Consider the following 15,190-nt stretch of genomic DNA (forward strand, 5'->3'; position numbering starts at 1 on the left):
GTTGCCTCCTCCTATGCCTCTCTGGCAGACATCTGTAGAGCTGCGGGCTGGGCGACACCAAACACCTTTGCGAGATTTTACAGTCTCCGCGTTGAGCCAGTTTCTTCCCGTGTGTTGGGTAACAGGTAAATGGCGGGAACCTGGGGATGTGAGCGCCTTTTTCCTCCTCCAGTGAGTTCCCTGGACGGCGGACCCTGGTGGAGTTCCTCCAGCACCCTCGGCAGTCAGACTGGGTGGAGCAGTCTGGCGCCAGGCCCAGTATTGATGTTAGCTTGCCCAGGTCTCCGGTCAGCCCTTGTACTGGGCTAGGTGTCCATGTGGCTTGATTCCCTACGGGCAATCCCATATTTGTATTCTTCCACGGTAAGGTTTCCCCCTCTGTAAACCCGTGTCTTCCCTTTGACAGAGCACTCTGTCTGGCTCTGTTGGCAGCTCTCCTCCCTACTCCTAAGTAGGATCTGCCTCAGAGTCCCATTTGGATGTGGCCTCTGTAGCGCCCTTCTCCGGAAGGCTCGCTTCCCCGTCGTTACTGCCAAGCTGTAACAACAAATAGGAAAGACTTGAAGCAATCTTTCGTTGAAGGTCGAAATCCCTTCTAAATTCTGTGGTGAAAGGAACAGCAGCTTGGCTATCTCCAGCAGCGATATACTCACCTGTGGTCCCTGCGGGTACCAAGGTCAGCGAATTTGCGCTGGGGCAATGGGAAGGTTACGGCCTTTGCATGGCGCACGGCGCCTCTCTGGCAGACATCTGTAGAGCTGCGGGCTGTGCGACACCAAACACCTCTGTCAGAATGCAGCGGCACGACTGGTCTTCAACGAGCCCAAAAGAGCCCATGTTACACCTCTCTTCATCTCCTTGCACTGGCTACCAGTGGCAGCTCGCATCAAGTTCAAGACACTGATGCTTGCATACAGAACAACCACAGGCTCAGCACCCTCCTACTTCCACTCACTATTACGAACCTACATCCCCTCCAGAAGTCTAAGATCTGCTAGGGAGCGACGCCTTGTGGTACCATCACAGAGAGGCTCAAAATCACTCTCCAGAACATTCTCGTTCACCATTTCTGGCTGGTGGAATAATCTTCCCACCCCTATCCGGAATGCTGGATCCCTGTCAATCTTCAAGCAACAACTGAAAACTCATCTCTTTTGGCAGTACTTGACTTCATCCTAAACTAACCCCCCCCCCCCCCCCCCCCCAAAAAAAAAAACCTTAATCTTTCCCTCTATCTTTCTCTCCTTCCCTTACTAGCTTGTACTTATTTGAACAATGACTGAGACAATGACTGAGGTGTTACGAGCACTTCCTCTGTCTGATTGCCTCTTCAAGATGAATCGCTTTTTGTATTCCCCAATTGTAAGTCGCTTTGGATACAAGCGTCTGCCAAATGACTAAATGTGAATGTAAAATGCATGGCATTTGTCTGTCACATGCTTGCTTGTCAACATTTGCAATGCCATAAGGTTGTGACGGGGTTCAGGTTGTGGCGCTTTCCATGGTCCCCTAATGTCGTCACGACATAACTCGTAGTGACCGACAGATAGGGAACATCTCGGTTACGTATGTAACCCTCGTTCCCTGATGGAGGGAACGAAGACGTTATGTCCCCATGCCACAATCTTGAACCATCGCTGGGTGCCAGGGACAACTTCTCTGCTCCTCAGCGGGAAACCTGATGAGTGGATGCACCTGTCGCCTATTTATACCCGTATGCATGGGGAGTGGCTCAGGTATGCAAAATCCACTAGCCAATATTCATTGGCGTTTTCTCACCCTCTGATGGTTTGCGGGGTCTTTTTAACCCGCAAATGACTTTTGCTCAATTTTAAAAAAATGTTCCCTTTGTCCAAATGGTATGAAACCTTCTACGGCTCTCAACATGTTCTAGATCTACAAAAAAAAAATGATATCTGTTTTTATGTTAGCGTGACAAAATTTGTGACACTCGTGATTTTCGGGGTCTCTGGAGACCCAGCAATCAAAATAGACAAAATTCATCATCAAAATCAGAAACAACGCAGAACACATCGACAGAAATGGCACAAATAAAGTGGCACACTTCCACCAATGCAAAAACATCCACAATGCTAAATTATATTGCTCACAACACACACACACACATATAGAGGAACACATTTTTGAGACTATAAAAACTGTTCTCTTATCATTTGTAAAATAAAATCATCCAAAATGCAGTACCACCACAAAAATAAATTGGTGACACTGACACATTGAAAATGTGCACACTCACACACACACACAAACACACACACACATGTTGGTTTTTGTGGTTTATGGGGACTCTCCATAGGCGTAATGGTTTTTATACTGAACAAACTGTGTGTGCTATTGCCCTACACCAACCCTACACCTAAACTTAGCCCTCACAGGAGACTTTGTGCATTTTTAGATTTTCAAAAAAACACCATTTAGTATGTTTTTTAAGCCTTTTGAATTACGGGGACATAGGCAGTGTCCTCATAAACCACCTTCATATTGTAATACCTCTGTCATACCCATGTCATTATACACATTTGTGTCCTCATAAACCACATAAACATGCACACACACACACACACACATTTGTAAGGCTATAATTTGTCAAATAAAATCATCCAAAATGCAGTACCACCACAAAAATAAATTGGTGACACTGACACATTGAAAATGTGCACACTCACACACACACACACATTTGTAAGGCTATAATTTGTCAAATAAAATCATCCAAAATGCAGAACCAACACAAATATAAAGTGGTGACACTGACACCGACAATGTGTACTCACACACTGTCACACACACACACACACACACACACACACACACACACACACACACACACACACACACACACTTATTGTTCCTCGTTGTTTGATTTTTTCCCCATTTACTGATTTCTTTTACTAAATTTTATCTTTTTACTGCTTTATTTGCTCACTTGTTATTGCTGTTCAGTTCATGTGTTCATATGTAATATAACTGTTAATTTCTGTTCATTTTTGTTCTGTTACAGTTAGTAACTGAAATGTTGATTAAAATTGTTGAATTATATTAAAAATAGATAATTGAAATAAATGATAAAATCTTAAGACTCCAACATTTCTCTTTGTAACATTTTGTTCAGGTTTGATTGTAATCATAATGTAACATTATTGAAAAACATATTGGGTTTTTCAGTACAAAAAATACAAAACTTTGACAAAAAATATTTTAGTTTTGTTATAATTGTGATTTTATAATATTTAGATATGAATCCAACTGAATCCAACTTGTGAAAAGATATCTTTCAGGTAGTCAAATAGCAAATAGCATATAGTGGAGCTCTATAGCCATCTAGTGGTTAAAGTGATTTTTTTATTTTATTTTAAAACTGCATTTTCCAAAAAATGGGTATAAATGTTACATTAAATCATTTAAAATGATCCATGTTATCCCCATGAATGAAAGTTAGAAATCTGGGCCTTTTATAAACTGAATTACATCCCTAATGTAATCAGGGAACGAGGGTTACATACGTAACCGAGACGTTCTGTACGGGCCCCTCCCACAATAACTGATTGACAAGGCCGTCTTACCTTAGACCTGCCTTGAGTGAGCTGTCATCCGTCCACCATTGTGACGACTACGGTGCAGGGGAAGACAAGAATATCTCCGATTGAGCGATTGAGGTGTTTTGTTGTTGAATGTAATAATGAATAAAGCAGTAATCATTTACTCCCGATATCTGAGCTGCTGAAGACACAGAGGATTAACGTTACTTTCACTTTGAAGTGAATGTGCCGATCCCCGATCTACATAAATGTGTCTATGTTCCTGCAAATCATTCGTGATCCAGCTTCATCTACAGAAGTGAGTATAATGTTTTTTTATGAATCTTTGCACATTGCCTTTCCTAATAACGTGCTAGTTATCCAGTTTCGTGGCTGGAGTTTACAGTCTGCTAGTCACTCCACGGAAGAGAGGGGCGGGGTCAGTAGAGCTCATTAGCATTTAAAGAAACATGGACTAAAAAACGGCTTGATGACAACAGAGCTGATTTTGACAGGGTAAAGAAGGTGTTTTTTACACTACCATTGAGAAATTATAACCAAAGTATGTTGTAGACTTTTTATTAAGACCCTAAAGAATCATATCAACTTGTGGAAAATGGACATCCGATGACCCCTTTAAAAGTGCAATGTTTTCATAGCGTGCCAAGCTAAAGTAAAAACAACGCTTCAGGAAATTGAGATTATAAATTCAGAACATGCTCTAAGACGAGCTTTACATAAAACAAATCAAAGTTTTTGATGATGCAGACAAAAGTTGCTTAAAATACATTTTAAAAGTGGGCATTTTATAAACAAATGTGCTTCTCTATTGGACATTTTATTCTACAAACAAAAACTAAACCTGTACGGATTCAGATGTGTCTTTTGCCTTTTCTCCATGAGATACCTGTAATGGTATAATTTTTCAGGTATGGGAGACAGCTTGACTTCGCATTAATACACTTTGGAACTATACAGTCACTTACTGGGCCTTATTTTCTGCATGATCTCTGGCCTTGGAAATATCACATTGCCCCAGGCTTTCCCTGTATGAAAGGAGAAATGAATCCTCTCAGCTGTAGTGCGGTTATTTTTAGAAAGCTGAATGGGGTTGCAAATACACCATATAAATCCAGATACTGTTTCTTTTTAGAATTAAAGTAAGCTGGCCACTAAAATATTTTGTTTCCATAAATTCCTTATACTGAGATTTTACATTTTCACACACTGATCTCTTTCCTTAGAGGATAATGCTTCATATGGCCTAAAGAACATGGGTCAAGTGTGCAAATGCAACATGCAGGATCTTAACTAGCTTTAATACATTATCCAGCCTCATTTCGCTTAGAGAAAATCAGTTAGTTGCGCAGAGTTCAGAGGTAAATCTTTTCTTTACAGTTCCTTAGCAACCAAGAACTTATTTGCATATAATTGTAAAAGGATGAATAAACACTTTAGTTTTTTTGTTTTAAAGCAATCCTTCACTTTAAAGGCCAACAAGTGGGCGCATTGCGCTTTGAAGGCCAATGCATTTCCAGCATGCGTTGGTTCTCTGTATAACCATAAATAACCATAATTAATGATAATAATTACATGTAATAATAATCTATTTTATGTCTCACCACTCGAGGTGAAAAGCAGGAAATTGCTGAAATGCATAGTGTGGAATAGATTTCAGTTGTTCTTTTTTTTACAGCATTCTGTATGGCTTGTTCCAAAGTTCAGGGGCAGAAACAGAACAGGGCACAAGATATTTAGAGGCAAATCAGTGAGAACACTAGACACCATTCAACACCATGTCACCAAGGAATCCCCCTCAAGCCTACTCTTGTTTAAACTGGCCAATGCCCAAGAGCGTGCACTCGTTTATTAATATTCATTGACTCCTGAGTGTAATAATAATGATGGGCAAATGTTACCATTTCTATCCCTCACTCATAGAACAATCAGCTATCAGAAATCCCTGTATGCCTTGGTATAATTCTCTGTTTAATAAGGATTTGATAGAAAGCTGTGCAGGTTTCTTACTGCTCAGATTATACAACCCTGCTGGAATTTGCTGCAGAGGAATATTTACACACTGTTAGTTCATTGGAAAGCTATAGGAAACTGTTATTTTAATTGTATTATCACCTGAAACACTTCAGAATAAATACCATAAGCCCTTGTATCGTAACTCATTGGATAATACTAATATCTTAAATCAGAATACATAAAAAAAACATCGGAAGGTGTTTCTTACAACAATGACAAATGTATTTAATCATTTATTTGAGCTGCTCCAGCAAGTGTATTTACAAACAATGGCATTTGAAGATATAAAAACGTGTCATATCATAATGCAAGTCAGCGCTGTACCGTCAGAGACATAACAGCAAATGTCTAATATTCAGGCAACACAGCCAAGAAGCTAAGGGTTTAGATATTATATCATCTTCACAGCTGTATGAAGAAGCAGGTGTGGAAAGAATTAAGAAATTATGTCTAACACTGGAGAAATATTCTCTGGGACAAAGACGATGAGAGAATACAGGAACACAACTGCCTTGTTGTGAAAATCCCAGGTTCAACAAGACCTCGTTCCTTAAAACCTCAAGTTTTGCATATAGACAAAAACAGATCCTGCAGTCATTTTACAAAAATAACGTTTCCTGAATTAAACCTACTAAAAATATCCTTCTATGTTTGTTCCCATGACAATAAATGGACGACAGCATTTATTTTCGTGGTGCAACAACAGAACATTGCAGACTTTAAAATGTTCCACAGGAGATAAAAAAAAAAAAAAAAGAAAATTTAGATATGATTTAGCAATGACAATACAGTACTGTTTTTAAGGATTGACCAGAACACATTCCTAGTTGTCTTTATGGATCTGAACCATTAAATATTACTCAAAATAAAAAAGTACATTTATTATGCCTGCAAATGCATTTATTTCCAGAATAAAAATGTTAACAAACGTATTTGATATGAATTTCTGACTGGATTATTTCTTAGCTCCTCATTTATCTCTTATTTATTTTGTACCAGTAGTTCCAAATCACTATATGATATGATTTGCAAAACAACGTACGGATAGCATTCATAGGATCCATATGCTCCTGTGTTATCATTTTAAAAAGAACCATATTAGCTAGCCAAACATAACCACATAAAGTCAAAAGCTATCTTTATGTTGCTTACCAAACTGTTGATAAGTAGATGAGAATGAAAAACATGAAAACCATTCAAGCAAGGAAAACCATGGGATTGGGGCAAATATTTATATATTTTATATTTATATTTAAATATTTATAATATTTTACTATTGATCCCAGCAGGAGATCTCATCTTTCTCCGTCTCTGGCTAAGTTCACTAGAGTAATGCTAGCCGGCGGCTAAACTGGACACCGCGCTCCTCCCGTGTTGCTGTCGATTTTTTAATTCCAGAAATAACCCACATGAGGCCTCGCAGTGCATGCCAGGCACTTTGGACAACATCAAAGAGCCTATTAAATCACGTTAGGGTGTCAGCTGCCACCGGGGTGGAAGCAGCGCTCTGCTACTGTTTCAGTAGATCCCTGATGAGCGTTTAATGCGCACGGCTCCATGTTAAAAAAGTAAGTAATTACAAACGGCACGGTTGAAATGCACTTTGACAAAAGAAAATCCATGTGAGAATTTGTTTTGAAGAAAATAATTTCATTACTTTCACTTCATGCTTAGAAAAAATAGTTTTTACATAATTAACAATTCAATTGGCAAGGTATGAGCTAGTTTTGTTGACCGAATTAAAATGTTAATGCTGTTCATTTTGATTATTCTAGGGTAAAAAGACAGGAAGCATTTACAAAATGAATGCAAAACCATTTCCTCCCTCCTATCCATGATAATGGACCCCTTTAAAGAGCTACGTGACCCCTGACAGACATATGGAAACGTACTACTGTTTTTTTCCCCCTGATATCATTTCAAGGATTGACTTGCTAAAATATTAACCCATTATCATAAGTTGTTATTCATCTAAATCGAGGTAAATTGACTGCAGCTAGGCATTTGTGTTCCTTTCTCCTGAATCCTGGCTGATGACTAGTACAACAAAGTGTCAAGAGCACTAAGACTGAACAATAAATAAGAAAAGGATGATTCACCAAACAAATTAGTATATTCACTCAAATGATCGATCGGCGAGGATCCGTACTCCTAACAAAACATCGATTTTGGCAGCTAGACTTGAGCATTTTACTTCAAGAACACCATATCTGCGTTTCAGTCTCATGTACACCTTCACACAATGTACAAAACGAGTGCTTATCTTTTTCTTTTATCTACAAAAACGCTTCAAAAATTGTCACCGTTCACCTGAGCACCTGAGTCCACGCGGACTACTCCGGTTGAGATATTAAAAAGCTCCCTGCTCTCTGTCTTTACAAGGGATGCTATCAGGCAACAATTTGCCTTGATATCTAGTAGATCCAAGCAGTTGAGTCCATAGTGACGACGTTTTCCCACAATGCACGCGGAGAGATCCCTCAGACAGTCCTCTTGCTCTGTTTTAGGACGGCAACACTGAAAGCGGTCTTTGTCATTTGAAAAAGAGTCATTTTCTTGCTCTGCCCCCAATTACAAGTCCCTCTCCAACGTCACATAGGGGCACCGAAAGGACACGGAACTATTTTTATGTGCGTGTCACAGTTTAGTGGGTTTTTTGTGTGGGTTATTTGAGGGTGGGGCTTTTGTTCATTGAAAACCATCCAGTTATATCGCCAAAGGAGCGTCTTCCTGTGCAAGAAACTACTTTTTAGCGTAGAGAAAGATCTTCTTAAAAGTGCTCGATCACGAGTCCTCCTGTGTATTTCAGGGATGCAGGATGCTATAAGGAGGAGAGGGAAGCCAAAAGAACCAGCACTGAGGCCAACAAGGGCCCTAAAGTTTGAAGGTGTCCGGCGCCGTTGACATCACCTCGGGATGGTTCGGCAGATTCGTGACTCGTTCCGTCTAAATGGAGGAAGAAATAGAAGATTAAAATAGGTCTGTAATGCCTGAGTGTGCAACAACATTTTGACCTTACTGATAGTTTTGAATATGGAAATGACTTTGGCGTACAATACGAACCATTATTATTTTCTATAGAGTTGATGCTTCCATCATCGACTTTGACAACGCGGTCGTGACTTTTCTCGCAGTTGTCTGTGGGAGAAACATAAAACAGGGTGTTGTCAGGGTCGTGACATCATCTTTAGCTCATTGAACTATTCCAGCAGTGATAAACGATGCAATTGCAACCAAATTTTGTCAGAAGCCACGCCAGGATCTCTGCTGAGGGGCTTGTAAAACTTACTTGAAGGTCTGACAAAAACTTTCAGCCTCAAGCAGCTCCGTCTCCCATTTTCACTGACTGTAGAGGCTGTGGAAACATTTTAGATGGTCAATATTAGGCTCAATCGATCCATGCTGCACACTGTTTAATAAGTCAAAGTCCTTTTTTTAGCTTTAGATATATAACAGGGTTCAACAATAAGAATCTCGAGCCAGTAGTGCAGATTTTTACATGCAATGCCAGCATTTTCATCTGCATTTACATTTAGTCATTTAGCAAATACTTTTATCCAAAGCGACTTACAAATGAGGTACAACAACTAGTAATTTATCATAAGAGACAACAATATTATTCACAGTGCACAATGCTTTAAGAGTAGCCCACAAGATAGATCTGTATTTATTATATGAAGTGCCTTTGTTTGGGGTGTGGTTTTGGTTTATTTTCCATGGTGATGGGGCCAGTAAACCTACATTTTTAAACTTTCTATTAAATAAAAAATAAAATAAAATAATAATAATAACACTAGCTTGCTCTATTGTTTTTCTATTCTATCCGTTTTCTTTTTATTTATTATATAATAAAAAAAAGATATTGTCCTCATTTCTAAGTCACTTTGGATAAAAGCATCTGCTCAATGACTAAATGTAAATGTAAATGTAATAATCTAATAATTTTTATTTATAAATATATTATTTAAATTTGATTAATTTTTAATATAAAAATATAAAACATTAAAATGTAGATTTTTAAGAATGAATTTATCATTTATATATATTTATACACTATTTAAAAAAAGAAAATGTACTGGTAATTTTCTGCCAGGACATTATCCATTAATTTTACAGATATTTCCGTTAACACAAACACAATGCAATGAAGTGAAAAATTTAAAATATAGGTAAAACACCTGTAAAAAAAAATACAGAAAATTCTTTCATAGAAATACAGTACATTATGGCCTATATAAATCCATAAAAATAGGGCACAGTGTACTATATATATATTTCCTTCACCTTTTTATGTAAAATGTTAATATTATATTAATGAAAGAAAAAATATTCTATTATTATTATTATTATTATTATTATATAAAAAAAATATTTTTCACTTTATGCCAAATTGAAATACAATTAAATATAATTTGCGATGTTACTCCAAATGCATGCACCACTTTTCACAGTGAAAACAATTTTAATTTGATTATTACATCCAAACAAATGATTAAATCAAGACAAAACCTCAGTGTTCACCAGCAGCAGTTAGGTAATGACCATCATTTTTTTGACAAGCTTTCCAAAATGGTAACAACGCAACAGCTCCACGGTCCAAGGCCATTAGGATCATTTATTTCATGTTTAGTCTCTCAGTACATCTTCAGATGCTCTTTTCCGTTTGCGATTTTCTACATGCAAAAGCCTAATTTAAATACTTCCACTGGCCTCAGAGGAATGCACAATCAGCATTAATTTTGCTTCTTACTGATAGACGCGGGCGGTGCTACTTTGGCTATGCTGTTTCCCTTGTCATCTCAACCATGAGCCATGTTTCTCAATTTGTCCTCTCCATAAAGAAAAGCTCATTAACACTTTAAGAAGAACAGGTAGACAGCCTCTCTCTATCCACTGTCCACTCTTTATGCAGTATGTAATGCAATCTGGCGTAGTCAGGGAGCGATGCAAATGAGGACCGGTGGGGTGAGGGGGAAAGAAAGGCTTGGTATTTTACCCACAGATCACACTGGATGTAAAGGTGACAAAGTAATGAGCAATGCCACGCACTTCAATAAATCTCCTCCTTCAAAGCCTCAATGTAATGAGCATGGACTGCACAAAATTCAATTTCCTTATAGCAACGCAATATGTTCTTGATAATTCAATTGGTGAGGCTAGCTTTCACTGATGTGGACATGTATTCCACTGCGACTCTTCCCTGATGGAAAGAAATAGGGGTTGGACGTCTTGTTTTTCTGGTTGGATGCTTGAAATTTGGATTATTTGACAATAAACTTCAGGATAAATAAGCTAAGACTAATGTTCACAGCACACACGCTCCATTAGTGGCAGGATGATGAATTAGTCTCTCTTTATATTTGTTTACTGGCAGGAAATATTTATTGAACACCCTTATCTTGACCACAGACATCACTAACAGCAGGGTTTTTTTACTGGACAGCAAATTTGTGCTAAACCTTTCTGAGCTCTTTTCCAAACTTCTGCTGGTTGTGACCTTTTCAAAAGCCTCTTAGATGTTGATTGGTCACTACATACATCAACACCTGCTACTTAAAGCTGTACTGGCGGCTAGTAACATCAACAGCTGCAAATGACAGATCACAGGCCGAAAGAAACACCTGCCACTAAAAGCTCTGTAATCAGCTGTGATGATACAAATGACTTCTGTTCAGTCCATAGACCATATCGCCAGTGACTGTGAACTGCTGAACCTTACACTGACTCATGAGTTCACAGTTCTGATTTTGTTGAGAAAATATATGGGTCAGTGAACATAAGTGGCTATGATAAAGAAAAAAAAGGGGGGGTTTTTAATGCATATGGCAAGTTCTCAGAAATGTACTGTTTATGTTGGTATCAAATGATATTTTCAATAAAAAATGCAGTGTAATGACACTAAAAATGTCACAAGTAGCAAGAAAAAAGTAGTAACATTTCCTTACATCTTATTTTAATTAATATTTACTTCTTAAAAAACATGTTATATATATATTTTATTTTATTTATTTATTTATTTTTTTTGGGGGGGGGGGGGGTATTATTTAACCAATTAAATGTTTATTAAATAAAATGTTTATCTCTCTCTCTCTCTCTCTCTCTCACTCTATATATATATATATATATATATATATATATTAGTGCTGTCAAACGATTAATCGCGATTAATCACATCCAAAATAAAAGTTTTTGTTTACATAATATATGTGTGTATACTGTGCACATATATATTTAAGAAAAAAAATTATATTTGTATATTAAATATATTTATATAATATATAAATGATATAAATATAAATATATACATGTAAATACATGTAAATATTTTCAAAATATATACTGTATGAGTGTGTATTTATATATACATAATAAATCTACACAGTACACACACATATATTATGTAAACAATTTGTTTTATTTTGGATGCGATTAATCGCGATTAATCATTTGATAACACTAATACACACACACACACACACACATATATATATATATATTTGATTAACATTTATAAATATATTATTCACATGCATTTAAGGCGATGTAAAGAAATACGTTTTTATATGTATTTTTTACTTGGAACATTTTTTAGAGAGATTTATGTAAAAGTTATAAATGATTCATATCGATATAAATGTCATGGATTGCTATTTCTCAGACAATATTAAGTTTTCTGGAGTCATGACATTTTACAGTTTGAATTTTGTTGTATAAACTTCAAACAACAAGTTGAGAAAACTCAAAAATCTGCTGAAGCTGGTTGCCTTAAAATTTTAAGTTGGTTCAATTTTTTTTTTTTTACAGTGTACTTTTTTAATAAATTAAAAGATTAAAAAAAGTGTCTTGTCATTGACCCATATATCTTTTTAACACTTTAAACCACCATGAAAGTGTCAAGACGAAGTTATAACAGGATCAGTTGCCTGTAGAGGAAAGAAAAAGAAACAAGAGAAAGACATGTCGGAAGAAAAGAATTATAACTCTTTTCCCCATTAGCTGGCTGGCTCATCTCTGAGCTTGCAGACATTCCCATAATGCACCATGGCTCTTCTAGCTTTGACCCCCATGATTCCCAGCTGTGTGGGGTCTCCAGCTGCACTTAATCTGCTGTCTCTCTTCTCTTCTCATCCCAACACCCTCATGACTGCGGGGAGAGCTTGGGTTAAATCAATGTGCTTATGTGCTGTCTGCACTGACATACTAGGGGCTTGTGAACCCTTAATCATGTCCCCACAAGTATATTTCCTTTGATTTGGGTGAAATTGCTTTTGTCCCATTCCTCAAGTCTGGTCTAGTTTGGAGCTGGATCCCAGTGTTGTTTGGAAACACCACTTCACAAATCCGATGTACATCGTTGGCTACTACCAAAATAAATAACTGTCGAGCGTGAGAGTGCAAACGGAGCATTGTATAATGTAGCATCAGTATTGTCATAGTCCAAAATTAACTTTTTACCCAGAGACATTAATAGGATGCCATCCATCAGTGGGCATTTGGATATGTGGGGTGGGAGAGGGGACTGCGGATGAAAAACGTGCAGGAGTGAACATTACTGCTCGGGATTCATGACTGATGAAAACCACAGCGAACCCACAGAAAAACATTCAAAGCTCTGCATTTCAGTGGCAACATTGCACACTAAAGAAATCTCTATTAGTCAAAACCATGACGCAACGCAGATTATTTATGCCTGTTTTTATTACAAAAAGTAAATTCATATAAAATATGAAAATACATTTCTCAAATATGTATTTTAAAGCTGTGGTAACACTCACTTTATAAACTACAGTACTATTAAATAACACCAATAAAACACTGAACTGAAACAACTGACAACTGAAAATAAATAAAATAAATATAAAAAATTTAATAAAAATAAATATTAGCTTTTTTGTAGCAGCATCATATACAAGATCAATCTTCACAGTTTAAACGGTTACCTGTCATCTAAATGTGAAGATGTGATTTAGTTGCTCCAACTTTCCTTTTATTGACATTGAAATCGTTAATTAACACACAAAAAATATTCTGTCATCATTTACTCTACCTTAGCATTGTTGGTAAATAAAATTATGCTTTCTTTTGAGAAAAACTATCGTCATATCATATAACAAAAGTTCAAAATAAAAGTTTAACTTGAAGAAACTTTGACAGAAATATATTAGGCTACTTATAATGATAGCACTGCTACTAATAATAAAATTATAATTAAAATATTATTTTTAAGGAATATTTACCAGGAAAAGTTATTTACTAGAAATTATTTACCAGAAAAATGTAAATACACAAGACATTATTACTGAAAAAAAAAGAAATAAATTAAATAATAAATAATTGTTTTAAATAAAATCAATGAATTAGAGATGCCTTTTATTATTAAAATGTAATGAAGTATTTAAAAGGGAATCCAAAAAATAATAGAAAACACATATTTTGGTAAAAAATAAACAATCTGAGAAAAAAACACAAACATATTTCATAAGACCTTAAAAAATGTAATTTTTGCTAAAAGTTTAATAAATTCATGATTTCAATTAATTAGACATGCTTTTTGATTAATATATATTTTTAATTTAACCATTAAAACAAAGTCTAGAGAATTTAAAATGGAAAAAAAAATGGAATCCAGAAAAATTAAAAAGCAAAAAAAATTGGGAAAAAATAAAACGGATTTCACAAAGCCCTAATATTCTTAAAATTATCATCTTTTATGTTTCACAGAAGGAAGAAACTCATGTTTGGTGAGTAAATGATGACTGAACTGTAATTTTGGTGTGGACTCTCACTTTAAGTAAGAAATATTTCACATTCGTGTTGCCACATGTTGCTCTGCAGATCAAAAGGTTAGTTATGTAAGGTAAAAATCAAAACAAAAGCTTTCTTTAATAAATGGTTTGCTCAAGGTCAGGCTGTTGCTCTTACAGTTCGACTTCAACCAAGTATTAAGTTGCAGTTCCTTATAAAGTTACCCATCACTCATTATTTACTCATCAAAGCCCATTTTTACTCGCAATTTGCACTTGACGTGTGTTAATTTTGGACCTTGAGTACTGTAAATGTGAGTGCATGAATGCTCAATGCCAGCAAGAAAAACACATCTCTAATTTCAAGGCTCTCGCCGAATTTCTTTAAACATAAACTGTGACAATAATCAACAGTCCCAGCCGTATTAGGATGATTTCATGGGTGGCTTATATGACAAACTCTCATTCTGTCAGTCATCAGAATTCCCTTACTGTCAGCATGCGGCATGTAACTGACCTCTCATTGGCAGACATTAAGACTAGACTACTACACCAGCCCTGCTTATTCAAAGACACTCTACACTGTCACAGCCCGGGCTGCTCGTCCATGTCTCCTTTCCCACACGGCCGACACCAGATCCACCCGAGCTGCAGACGGCCAGGGGCAATAAACCTCCCAGACACCACAATTCCAGCTATGGGTTGAGAGATCAGATGCGATGTACCCGAGAAGTCTGATAAATGAGGGAAAGATGGATTGATGCTCCATCTTTGAGATAAGACTCGTACCCATCTCTTTTCTCGTGCATTCTTGAGTGCTCTGAGAGTGCTTTGTAATGCGGGGAATATTTTTAGCTCAGGTAGTGACTACGC

At 36.7% G+C, this 15,190-nt stretch overlaps 1 protein-coding gene across 1 annotated transcript in view; it reads right to left on the reverse strand.

The window, feature by feature from the left end:
* Positions 1–8,231: 8,231 nt before the first annotated feature.
* Positions 8,232–15,190, reverse strand: part of LOC306855887 (ephrin-A5b-like) — a 49,796-nt gene continuing 42,837 nt past the window's right edge. The window contains exons 3-5 of the mRNA XM_079394824.1: positions 8,863–8,928; positions 8,637–8,711; positions 8,232–8,519 (exon numbers count right to left, since the gene is read on the reverse strand). Of these exons, the coding sequence (XP_079250950.1) occupies positions 8,395–8,519; positions 8,637–8,711; positions 8,863–8,928 (266 nt within the window). The 3' untranslated portion in view covers positions 8,232–8,394. The remainder of the gene's footprint in view (positions 8,520–8,636; positions 8,712–8,862; positions 8,929–15,190) is intronic.

This window comes from Barbus barbus (genome assembly GCF_936440315.1).
Source record: "Barbus barbus genome assembly, chromosome: 36".
NCBI lineage: Eukaryota > Metazoa > Chordata > Actinopteri > Cypriniformes > Cyprinidae > Barbus > Barbus barbus.